We start from the raw sequence: 13,699 nt of genomic DNA on the forward strand, positions 1-13,699 counted from the left end.
ACTTCTAAGGTCATCAGTCCCCTAGAACTTAGAACTACTTAAACCTAACTAACCTAAGGACATCACACACATCCATTCGCGAGGCAGGATTCGAATCTGCGACCGTAGCGGTCGCGCGGTTGCATACTGTAGCGCCTAGAACCGCTCGGCCACCAAGGCCGGCTTTGGGGAAAGGTTGGAAAAAACGAAGAACTTTTTTTATTACTTGCTGTATTGTTTCCATTGTTTCAAGTTTACTGTCAGGGTTTTGTACCATTTTCTGGAAAAATAAAAGCAACCTTGCAAAATTTCCGTTCGTTGCCTTAATTTTGGACACCAGTGTAGCCGGGGGAGAAAGTTGGTGTTTGAAGTTTAATGAGTACTTGCTGCCGCAGCGAAAAATACCTTACTTTTAACTACTTCCACCCCATTTTCCTCATCATATCCTGCCACCCTCTCCCGTATTTCGAAATCATATAAAACGAGCTGTCCTTGTTTGAACTTTTCCGATGTCCTCCGTCTGACCTATGTAATACGTATCTCACACAGCATCTCAGTACTCCGGAAGAGGGCGGAAAAGCGCAAGATAGGAAGCCACTTTAGTGACCAGCCACATTTTCTAAGTGTTCTGCCAATAAATCGCAGTCATTGGGTTGCTTTCTTTTCCCACAACATTATCTATGTGCCGGTGTCAATTTTCAGTTGTTCGTAACTGTATTTAGGTGAGCTTACAGCCTTTAGATTTATGTGATTATTGTGTAACCGAAATTTATCGAATTACTTGTAATGCTCATTGGATGACTTCACACTTCTCATTACTGAGGGTCAACTGCCACGGTTTTAACCATAAATACGTCTTGTCTGAAGCATTTCTAAATTCGTTTTGATCACCTATGACATTACATGACGGTAGATGACAGCATCATCGGCAAACAATCTAAGAGGTCTGCTCAGACTGGGTCCTAAATCGCTAATGTAGATCAGAAACAACAGATGGCCCATAACAAACGGTTCAAATGGCTCTAAGCAGTATGCGACTTAACATCTGAGGTCATCAGTCCCCTAGACTTAGAACTACTAAAACCTAACTAACCTAAGGACATCACACACAGCCATGCCCGAGGCAGGATCAGAACCTGCGACCGTAGCAGCAGCGCGGTCGCGGACTGAAGCGCCTAGAACTGCTCGGCCACAGCGGCCGGCTGGGCCCATAACACTTTCTTGGGGAATACCAGATGTTACTTCTGTTTTACACGATGACTTTCTGTTACCTGTTCTGACAGGAAATCACGAATCCAGTCAGACAACTGAGACGATACTCCATAGGCACGCAATCTAAATAGAAGTCGCTGCGAGAAATGGTGTGTAAGGTTCTCTGGAGATGTATTAATATGATTCTTGCCGTTTAGGGCCAGATGTAGCAAGAGTTGTGGAATTGGTTTCTTCTTGGTTGGGAAACAGTTGTTTTGATTTCGACGTTATTGTCACGTCTGTGTGTTTTTTCCCTTCTGTTTTAGATTTGAAGGGTTATATGGTATGTTAAATACTATATGTATGTATCGCATTCCGAGTAAGTTTCCTATTTCTCCGTTCATAGATTTGATTGGAAATGTAGTGAACGAAACTTGATGTTGTTGAGTAGATGTTCGACTCCTTACTGCAAAAGGTCAGGTCTGCTGGTGTTTAGTGGCCACTTACTGCTATTATAAGGAAAAGGTCACCTTCAACAAATACCTGTAATTTACAAGAGAATCGTAAATGATATGCTCTAAAATGTAGCGTTTCATATTTTCGGAAGATCTTTAGGGATCCAAAAAGGACAGACGTGGGGTCTTCTTGTTGTTGCAAGTTATTACTCTACTCTCGCTCCCATTGGTAAAAACCATTGTACTATTGTAAGCAATTACTATTCGCTTTCGCAAGATCGCGTCGAACAATGTAACTTCCAGGCAGTTTTGTGTGTGCTACTGTCGCAGTGGGCAACACGACTCTTATGTCAGACCGTGATGACAGAACAGCCCTCAGATAAACGCGTACGCTTTCATGACAGTGGGCTTAGTCTGCTCTATCGGTGTTCAGAACAGTCCGCAATCAATACATAAATGTTTCCTTACAAGTGTTGTTCCAAATGCGGACCACCACGATCACAACAGTGTCTAGTGCGACAAAACATCCACTGGCGTGCATGCTCAAGAATCCCAGGAGTCCGGTTGCCTATCTGTTGCTGCTGCGACATCCCTAGCAAACAGGTCGAGCTGAGTCTCGTAAAATAGGCTCCTTACGTGTCTCCAGAACAAGAAGTCCATTTTCACTGTCCATGGAAGAGCACCATGGCGACCTATCGCAGCTTGCATTAGGGTGCTTCTTAAATAGAGTGCAAAACGTGTCTAGTTCCTGTCGTGCTCAGATTGCACAGATCGATGAATTCTCAGTTGGACATTTTGTAGTAACTGTGCGGAAGAAACCTTACGTACTTTCCGGTAATCTGAACAGAGTAGAGTACAAAACGTATAATCACATTTATATATCTTTAATTGTGTCATCAGTCCCACAATAAATCCTCTCCATTGCCAACCTCTTCATCTCAGGAGTAGCACTGTCACCTAAAGTCCTCATTTATTTGATCGATATATTTAATTCTCGGACATTATCTCCATATTCTTATTCTCTACAGCTCCCTCACGTACCATCAATTTATTACTTGAAGTGTTGGCACATGTTCTATCACCCTGTCATTGCTCCTCAACGATTTCCATGTGTTACCTACCTCGCATATCCTAATTTTCAAAATCTTTTTGTCGCACCTCATCTAAAACGCTTGTACTCTCTCCTTTCCGATTATCCCACAGTCCACGATTCACGTCCACACAATTTTGTGCTCCACACGAACATAGTAGAAACTTCATCCTCAAATGTATACTGCTAGTGGACTTACTTTGGCAACAAAACTCCCTCTTTGTTTGTTCTATGTGTATGTCCTCCTCTCTTCACCCACCATGTGTTATTTTGGTCCAAAGGTAGCAGCAGGGTGACTATGTTGAGAAATAAATATTTAGACATGAAGAATGAAAATGTAGAATTTTAATGACGTTTGTTTAAGTTAAAAAACTTTGATTCCCATAAAAATTTCCGAGGCAGTACTTTTTAGCACGCTCTCGAACAAGCCCTCTTTGAGAGGACCGCTGGGAGAACAAGGGCGACTTCTTGTATCAGAAGTATTTGACGACGATAGCTGGTGACTGTGATTCAGAAGTCGAGTAGTGACTGGAACTGAAGTCCGGCCTTAAAACGTTTTGATTACTGATCAAAGTCTGGACCCCTAGGCGTAGAAAACAGAAAATCGCCGAAAATACCCGTCACCCGCCGCCCACTATATCGATACATTCACAACTTCGTAGGGTTAACACAGCTGCTCACGTTCTTTGTTTTATCAACTTGACAAACCTGTCAAGGACATTTGATTATGCTGTTTTTTTTAATCCTCTGCCTGTCTATGTCTTCTATAGTATTGTCCCTTTTAGTTGCTGCTTTAACCTCGTGCCTCACGGTGCATTCCTAACTTAGTCTGGGCGCTAATGACCATTGTAGATGTACGCCCTAAAACCACAAAAAAAAGTCGTGTGAGGGTTTTTATCATACCATTCATGGGTTTTTCTATTGTTGGAAACGCCCTCTCTTGTGACTTGGCGTCGTCTGTAAACAGCACAAAAATATTAAAACAGTGCTTGCCTGTACACTGTGTAAGAATTATCAAACATTATTCGAGATGAAAGTACACTGCCTTCTATGACTTCACCTTCTGCGGATGACACAGGTGTAATTGTTGTTCATGCAAAATTCTCGAAATAGTTGTTCAACTTTGTTCAGAATTTGTGGAACACGCTAGCTACTCGTGGTTGGATAGTCACCAACCGCGTGTAACTCTCGTACAGATCGGGTGCGGTGGCGTGTCTCTGACGTCTAGGATGCCGCTGTCGTTTTTGTACCGCTCTTCCACTGTGATGAGAGAAACCTTACATGAGGTGCACATTGGAAAACTCTTCATGAGTACATCAATCCACATTATTGTCTGGTACTGCTAAATACATATAACACTTTCCCAAGAACAAACCCAAGACAGAACCGAGGAATACGGAACATAAGATAGCGGGTGAAGAATATAGTGGACATTGCTGTTTGTGAGCAGATAGTAGCGTGAGTCAGTGGAGCTAGTTTATTTACGAACGAGAGGCACAGTGCATACCGTGAACAGCTGTGGTGCGGGTGCTTTAAGTACAATACAAAGATAAATGCGCGTAAGAAATCAAACTAAATGCAATTTTTGTGTGACAAGGCATGGTAGACCACAGTCACTTACACCGAAGCACTCAGAAAATTTAACCAAAAATTATCCATAATTTTTCACTGGAGATGGACTCACTCACTGTACTCCGTTAATAAATGTGAGATGGCATTGTGGGAATCACATGCATAAAATATGTACACATGTTTCAAACAGCAGAAAAGGAGCAAAAGAAAAATAAGTAAAAGAGCTGGTCGCATTCGGTGTATAGAATTATTTAAAATATGGCTATCTCCAGTACTTCAGGTGAGTACATGAATGAATATATTTTGGAAATCATAGAAAAGAATGGTAAGTATGCCATTATACATGAAATTCGTAGACGCACAGTTAGCAGGTCAATACTCAAACCATAATGTTCTATCACCTATTAAAATTCGATAATAAATTGCCAAAGGAGGCAAAGCAGATAATTACATGGAGATGACAAAATTCATGGGATAGCGATATGCATGTATACAGATGGCTCCAGTATCGCATAGACAAGGTATAAAAGCGCACGGCCTTGACGGTGTTGTAATTTGTACTCAGGTGTTTCATGCGAAAAGGATTTCGACGTGATTATGGGCTCACGGCGGAAACCAACAGACTCTGAACGCGGAGTGGTAGATGAAGCTAGACGCACGGGGAATTCATTTCGGAAATTGTTAGTAAATTCAATGACAATGCTTGAAATTTGGTATTCTCGGCACACTCTTGACACTATCTCTCACAACGGACAACGGTGGCCGACGACTCTCAGTTAAGGACCGAGAGCAGTGGCGTTTGCGTAGAGTTGTCACTGCTAACAGACAAGCAACACTGCATGACAACCACGATAATCAATGTGGAGCGCTCGACGGACGTATATGTTAAGACAGTGAGGCCAAATTAGGCGTTAATGGGCTGTGGCAGCAGGCGACCTAAGTTGCTAACAGCGGGACATCGCCTTCAGCGCCTCTCGTGGGCTCGTGTCCATATTAGTTGCAACGTAGACGACTGGAAAACCATGCCCTGCGCGGATGAGTCCCGATTTCGGTGGACAAAAGCTGATTGCAGGGTTCGAGTGCGCCGCAGACCTCGTGAAGCCACAAGCTCAATTCGACAACAAGGCACTGTGCAAGCTGATGGTGGCTCCATAATGGTTTGGGCTTTGTTTACACGGAATGGACTGGGTTCTCTGGTCCAAATGAACCGATCATTGAATGGATACAGCTATGTTCGGCTACTTGGAGACCATTTGCAGCAATTCATGGACTTCATGTTTGCAAACAAAGATTAAATATTTATGTATGGCAGTGCACCATGTCACGGGGCCACAATCGTTCGCGACTGGTTTGAAGAGCACTCTGTTCAATTCGAGCGAATGATTTGGCTACCCGTCGAACATTTATGGGTCATAATCGAGAGGTAAGTTCGCGCATAAAATCCTGCACCGGCAACGGTTTCGCGATTATGGAGGGCTGTACAGGCAGCATGGCCAACATTTCCGCATGGGACATCGAACGACTTGTAGAGTCCATGTCACGTTGAGTTACTGCACTAAGCTTGGCAAAAGGAGATCCGTAACGTTGTTGGGACGTAGCCCATGATATTTCGTGTAAAGCACAATTTTATTTAAGAAGGTAGTCAATACTTTGCTGTTAAATAAAGAATTATACAAAAGTAAAGATTACTTTGAGAAGTCGAAGTATTGGTTAATAAAATAGCGACTAAAACACAACTGTCATATTGCAGTAAACTTTCACAGTGTAATGAATTTGATTGGTTAATTGCACACACTGATTCGTTCGTTCGTAATGCTAATCTTTCAGTGTGCCTGTGAGCTCAGCGTCTTACATGATGAGGAGACGCTATCTTTGAGGTATGTGGACAGCAAGACACAGACGCATTGCAGTATATTTGCAATACTGAAATAATCTGGTGTGTACAGAAAATAGGAACTGAAAGACACTGCGTAGCTATACTGCGCAAATTAAAGGGTCGCTTTTTTTGACACCTAGCCACATTCTTGCATTGCGACACACAAGTTTGAAATTTGGCTCAAAGCTGCCTCCGCAACAGTACAAAAGCTTGACGCCCTGCGAGTCGGCGACGCTTCAGACAGCAAGATGTTGATACATGTGAGAAAAATGGGACAGAGCTCAGTAGTTCATGTTAAGTGTGACGTGTGTTAACGATGTCTCCGCCCGCCGCCACTGTGGACGTGTCACACGATGGGAAGGCCGTAACCCCCTCCCCCCCTCTCCCCCACCTAACGACGTCTCGCCACTTCTCTTGACGCCTCTGCGATGAAGGTCAGAAGCGCGACGCCCAGCTCTGAAATCACACGGTTCTCCTGTGTGTGATCGAGGAATACATTTCAGACACACTGCCGCTCAGAATCGTCACGAAGATTTCTAAAGGTGTGAAAGGCGTTAATGAAGACCAACCCTTTCTTTGATGCGTTCTTACACTCACATCTTGCTGTCGAAAACGATTGTTAGAAGTGCGACGTGCAACAGGATTTCGTTCTTGACAACTTTCGTCGCTGCTGACACCCTGACTATTCAACCGTTCTTTAAGGACAATGCGGTGCTGCCAGCCAATTGAATGTGATCTGATCATTTGGAATGCTGCTCGACCGCAATTTTTGCTTTGGTAGTACCATTAGGGACCGTTCAAAACCATTCAACGAAAATTTAACGTGATCCGAAGCGTCAAAAGGGTATTGATGGTTTCTTAGACTCCCTGTTCTGCACTCTTCTGTAGCAAGACCGTGGGAGATACGACAATGATACGTGGGTGAATATAGCGGCAAAGGGTCTCTGTAGCACCCCCCAGCTCAGCAACATCCTCTCTGCCAGCCGCACACTGTTTTTAAGCAACTTAAAAATGCACTGTGTAAAGAAACACCTCGCCCAAGCCATATAGGCTCCTGCAGTCAGGCAACCCCTTCGATACCCTACAACTGAGTGGCACTAAACTGCTGCTCCAGTATCTGCTGATGAGTGTGCAGAACGTGTACACCAGAGCAAAAATTTTAGTCGCAGTACACTCCAAAGACGTCATATCTCGTACAGTGGGGCTGCAGCCCCACGATGTCCTTAGAGAAGGACAGAGGGTGTATCAGCAGCGTCGAATGTTGTAAAGAACGTCGTCCTGTTCCACACGGCGTTGCAAACATTCGTTCTGACGGCGAGATGTTTGTAAACCATCGCCTCAAGGGAAGGGCTGGTTTCATTGACGCCCATTATACTACCTCCTGAGGCCTTTTCGTGTCGATTCTCAGAGGCGATGTGTTCTTCGGCCACCCATTACTAAACTATGTGATTTCACGGCGTTGCGTTGCGGTCCTGACCTCCACCGCAGAGGCGTCAAGAGAAGAAGTGATGTGTGGTTGCTGTCCGAAACGCCACCGTGTCCGAGGGCGATGTTGCAGGGCACCTCTGAGCAAAATCTTACACTTCTGCGTTGCAATGGTGACCATTTATTCTTTTGCACAATAAAGAAGAATTTCTCCTAGTGTAACAAGTAAATGAGCATTGTACTTTACACATGAAACGAATGAAGCAGTGCAGTTGTTAAGACTCTGGGCTCATATTCGGAAGCATAGAGGTTTATGTTCTCTCTGCTCATTGTGATCGTGGTTTTCTGTTGTTTTCATAAATAATTTCACGCGAACGCTGGAATGATTACTTAAATAGGACAGTGGCCAACGACCTAAATATATCAATATGTGTACTAGAATCGACATATTTGTCGCCGAAGAACAGGAACTGAAAACATTTCTCGTTTATTCTTCACACTCACAAGAAACCACTTGAGTGCTAGGTCGCAAGTTCAATCTGAAGTAAGGCTCATTTTAAAGTGGTAACATTCACGACAGGAAATACATTAGCTGCTAATGACTCATCGTGTACATCAGGAGGGCGATAGAAAATGAGTGTCCGGTAGGAGCAGAAATCAAGCTTCTATGGGATGTATGCATTATTCTTTACAATATGGACATCGCCTACATTCAAGAAATGCTCAAAACAAACCGCTGACTTGCACCATGAACACCGAATGAAAAATGGCGGGCCACCGTGATCACTAAGATTCGCACCATCATGAAATCGAACTCCTTGGGAGCTACAAACTGTGAAGGACGTCCAGCTAGGTATCCACTCTTAAAAAACGAATATGGAATCATACTGGCGTAATGCGGTGATGAGACCTGGTGGAATGTGATGGGATGCAACCGAATACGAAACACTGTGCCGTGGAGCTTATCCTGAAACTGGCCACCCTTAAAGGCGTAGCTGCAGATAGTGCGACAATGTGTTCTACAGGCACGGAGAAAACAAACATCCAGAGTCTGAAATTGTCCTGTGGTTCTAGATGCCATGAATTGCAATGTCACACACTTTACAGGAGGGATAGTTTACTCTAAAGAAGGATGATATTTATCCGCAGACCAGGAATTACGCAAAAGCAAGTTATTTTGACCAGCAAGTTGCTAAAAGCAGTGCTCGTGGCACAGTTGTAATTCTCTTACTCCAATTTTGCCACTCTCTCTTGCTGTGACTTGAATATTCGCTACTGCCTTTGCAAGATCATGCACACAACAAAGAATAGTAGGGGCCAGAGCACCTCCTACATCTCGCGGCACAATAAATAACTTTCCAGCCAATTTACCACGCAGATTAACAATCGGCATAATTGTATAAGAATGCGTTAGACACTGATGTTAGTTGATCTTGATAAGACACTCTTGGTGCGTCCCCTTTTCTTATGCACTACACGGTTACACTGTTGCGGAATTATTCGAAATCTGTACATAATTGTTTTTTTTTTACTATGTTTTGGATTATCTTACACGTGCGCAATGATGTTTAGTACCTGCTCCTTGGACAATGATAGTCGTTTAGTATGTTCCACTAGAGACGGATTTTGTCGCTCTTTGTCCGACGAGGATGATAAACTACATGACCCGACACCTGTTTCATTATCACTTTCACTTGTTAAGCGTGTGCGATCATCACTCCTTATGTACATTGACCGCACCGTCGAGTGTATACATCACACATTCCACTGACTCAACTTTCGGAAACTCTAGTATTTTATCTGCCACCTCCTTCTCACTGCGGTTCCTTGGGTTCCTTTCTGACGAAATGCCAACCTCTGCAACTGTTGTAGATATAATGCAATGCGAAATTTCTTATGTTCCTTTTCGATGAAACAACAATTTCGGCGACTGTTGTAGGTATAGGACAATGTTCGCTTCGTTTATCGTTGCCTTTGCTCTGTTTTGTACGAACACCACTAACACTGTAGCACTGCTGGGAGTTACTCGTCGACTAAGTAGCTCAACTACACTCCGTAGCCTCATTCTGCCCACTGGATACCTCCAGTCCCGCACCCTCTCGCCATTAGTAGCCAATATTGTGGCTGCATGGTAGACAATACGTGGGGTGTCGAATCCCTTAGACATCCTTGGTCATTTACGACCTTGCACTCAAGGGGTTCGTTGTGAGTTTTGAATATATGACACGTTTCGATCTTTCTGGATCAGCTTCAGATCTATGTAGTTGCTCTAGCTGGCATTGTGCATGCTAAACAATAACACATTTTATGACTAACGATAGATTCTTTTTCTCCAATGTTTTACTGTCAGTCGCACAAGCCACTATACCACTATATCCCTTTATTCTAGTTTTATTCTCTTTCAATTTTCCAGCCCCCATTGGCTCGCTGCGTAGAAATACTAGAAGCCATCCGAGTTTCGGGAAAACATAGCACAGTCTCTTCTTCACTCGGCCTTACTCCCCTTCGCGCAGAAAACTCACCGATTGACACCCAGCAGATGTGTGACCCTTCCACGTGGCTGAAGACGCATGGCAGTTTTATCCGCGTCAAAATGCTACTCGAGGCGTAGTGGAAGAACACGAAGTCGGCACACACAGCGCCTTCGTTGTCTCTGCACAAGCCAGTGAGATCCAGACGCTCAGACAGCAGCGTCATTACGCGAGATAGTATCGGTCAACATCAGAAACTTCCGCCAGGCTCCCTCTTTCGCGTACAGCAGACATATGAAGATCACTTGAATCTGCCCAGGGCATGTATTGTTCTATGGGGCGCCTGAGACCACTGGCGAAGCATGCGCTTAGCATCTGTGTGTGTGTGTGTGTGTGTGTGTGTGTGTGTTCAAAAAAATGGCTCTGAGCACTATGGGACTTAACATCTATGGTCATCAGTCCCCTAGAACTTAGAACTACTTAAACCTAACTAACCTAAGGACAGCACACAACACCCAGCCATCACGAGGCAGAGAAAATCCCTGACCCCGCCGGGAATCGAACCCGGGAACCCGGGCGTGGGAAGCGAGAACGCTACCGCACGACCACGAGATGCGGGCTGTGTGTGTGTGTGCGTGTGTGTGCGTGCGTGCGTGCGTGACATTTCCTACACCTGCAAATATTCGTGCACAATTAATGACGTACCGATAAGTCACTGTGTCTGGATACATAGTTGCTGCAAGCGGGACTAATTCGACCATCATCCACAGCCCTGGCTGAAGCCTGGACACGGCACTTTTGACACGCCGGGTTGAAGCCTGTTGCTTCTCAATGCCGACAGTTGTGACATAATACGTGAATTTTAATCCAGTTGCACTGAATTTCTTCCCAATTTTCACGCTGTACTCTCCTAGTCTCTGCCACGCAAGAAATGGATACACTCGAGTGCTAGAACAACATGTGTATGTCATCTTCACTCATTTCATAGCCTGTATCAAAATCGTCTCTTTGGTTAACTCGGTAACCTGATTCCTATTCATTTCGAGGTGAATTCCTGAAATTTCGGCTTTATAGCGAAAAAACTGGTATCCTTTTGGAGTCATCTCCAATCATGAAAGATTACAAAGTTATTAGCATTCTTATTGCTGTGGCCGCCCAGTTCATACATCGTAGCTCCTATTGAATCGACTGATGACCATAGATGTTAAGTCCCATAGTGCTCAGAGCCATTTGAACCTATTGGATCGGCATCCCACTTCACGTCCAACCAACACGGGATGCCTGCATCACAGGGCGTATGTTTACCAGGAGCACCTACGACGTCTGTGTTGTGTTGCCAACACAAATATTTACCGGCGGCCGCAAGACAACATACCAACGGCTGCCAGGGACCGCTACCCATTCGCGGAGCCTGCAGAACAGCTTCACCAGAGGTCGGAGGTAGCGTAGGAACTACTTTTATACGCCAGGCACGTCATCGCAAACACTTCTGACAGATATACCCGCCAAACGGGCCTTATAGGGCGGCGCACTGCCGGGAAAAGGGCAGTTCGAAGCACCGCTAGGAAGTATTTAGAGCTGCCACCCCGGCAGCCACGGCCATACGCCTCTTCTAGCTGGCCTATCTCTTTCAGCTGGACTTGGTATAGTCGACGAACATCTTGACATTGTAGAATTGTTTATTGTAATCTCTCCCCGTGAAGAGTCGGGTCTTTTCTATTATTATTTGTTATTTTATATTTGTGACGATTCGCAGTTGGGATCGAGTCTGTTGTTCTTTTGGAAATTGTATTATGGTTTTGTTTTCGTGAGTCCAGTAAATTGTTTTTGGACTTGTGTTTTCCACATTTCTATTCTGCTAGCGCAGACACTTCACTTATCGCATCGACTTTTTTCTCCCACAGGACACCATCTATACATCTGCTTCTGCTGTATTGTAATTAAAATTCTAATGTAATGTGTTACGTACGTATTCATTGGCAAAATTCATTTATTTGCATGAGATCTTTCAGTGTCTAATTTTACCTTTATCTGTTGGTATCAATTACGAGAAATTTTAATATTTACTGATATGTAATTGTTATTTCAGTTTATGTTTCGAATTTCTGTGACTGAACGTTTGCATGTAAATGAAGTGCGCTTATAAACTATGTGTACGGTATAGACGTGTATATGGAGCCAGTCTTATAGTTTTTATAGGTTTTATAGGTCAATGAAGCAAGTATAATGAGGTGGAGATTTGTTGGGTAGCGCAATGATATTTGTGAGTCGACTGTAGCAGCTGTACTGAATAAAAGAAGTACACATACCAATGAAATTTCTTCCTGGCTGCTTCCAAGTTGTCGAAGCTCTCATTGAAAATGTACAGCCGCAATCCACGCATAGCATTTTTATAATGCCACTCGAAGTCAATGTCTGCGATGTCACAGGGAAACAGCTTGCGGTCGGCTTCTCCCATATGGCCCCACATGCACACCAAGTTGTCGTCTTTGAAAGTCCACTCTTTAGTGGTAAATGTCTCCAGGGCTTGCATGCTTCCATGAATACGCGAGTACACGTCCCACAGTCTGCAACATACACGCGGTGTCAATGCTGCAAACAGATCATCCTTGTCATTATTAACAGTGAAGCTCATAGTTAAAAATAAAACTTTATTACGGTAAACATCGTAACATTTTGGTAAATCCTAAATATGTCTATGACTGTTCCATAAATACAGGATGAAAGTAAATAAAACCGACAAACTGCAGGGACCAATTCCTGGCTGAAAATGGAAGAGAGAAGGTCCTATGAACATGTTTCCGGATATGCATTGCAGCCACGGTAGATGGCGCTGACAAATGAAAGTTCCTCTGACTACATGCTGTATGTTCCTTGCGTGCCGCGCGGGATTAGCCGAGCGGTCTGGGAGCTGAAGTCATGGACTGTGAGGCTGGTTCAAATGGCTCTGAGCGCTTCTGAGATTATCAGTCCCCTAGACTTAGAACTACTTAAACCTAACTAACCTAAGGACGTCACACACATCCATGCCTGAGGCAGGATTCGAACCTGCGACCGTAGCGGTCGCGCAGCGCCAGACTGTAGCGCCTAGAACCGCTCGGCCACTCCGGCCGGCTGAGGCTGGTCCCGGCGGAGGTTCGAGTCCTCTCTCAGACATGGGTGTGTGTGTTTGTCTTTAGGATAGTTTAGCTTAAGTAGTGTGTAAGCTTAGGGACTGATGACCTTAGCAGTTAAGACCCATAAGATTTCACACACATTTGAACATTTTTGATCCTTGCGTCTTGCAGGCTGTGTGATTGACGCAGTGTACTGTAAACAGGCGAATGGTTCCCTATTCATGTTTGCGTACTGCGAAGCAGGTGGTGACGGTCGAGAGGCAGCTCAACTATACCAAAATAAGTACCCCCACAGACACCAACCACGTCACGCAACATTTCCCTTAACCGAGCGCTCCTGCCGTACATCGGCCTAAGCCGTGGTTTCACATTTTTGTCTTTAACATTTATAGTGACCAACGAGCTCACGGCGACGAGCTGTTGCTTCTGGTTGAATTTCTACACGAGGGACCAGTTCGCACATTTGTCTCATCTCATCCGCCAGCCCATTCTGCTGGCTAGTGAGACGTGTTCGCACGTCTTTG

At 44.4% G+C, this 13,699-nt stretch overlaps 1 protein-coding gene across 1 annotated transcript in view; it reads right to left on the minus strand.

The window, feature by feature from the left end:
- The window catches only part of LOC126234806 (fatty acyl-CoA reductase 1-like), a 215,054-nt gene that overhangs the window by 14,730 nt on the left and 186,625 nt on the right, over positions 1-13,699 (minus strand). The window contains exon 8 of the mRNA XM_049943553.1: positions 12,369-12,626. Coding sequence (XP_049799510.1) covers positions 12,369-12,626 — 258 coding nt within the window. The remainder of the gene's footprint in view (positions 1-12,368; positions 12,627-13,699) is intronic.

The sequence above is a fragment of the Schistocerca nitens genome, chromosome 2, assembly GCF_023898315.1.
Source record: "Schistocerca nitens isolate TAMUIC-IGC-003100 chromosome 2, iqSchNite1.1, whole genome shotgun sequence".
Classification (NCBI taxonomy): domain Eukaryota; kingdom Metazoa; phylum Arthropoda; class Insecta; order Orthoptera; family Acrididae; genus Schistocerca; species Schistocerca nitens.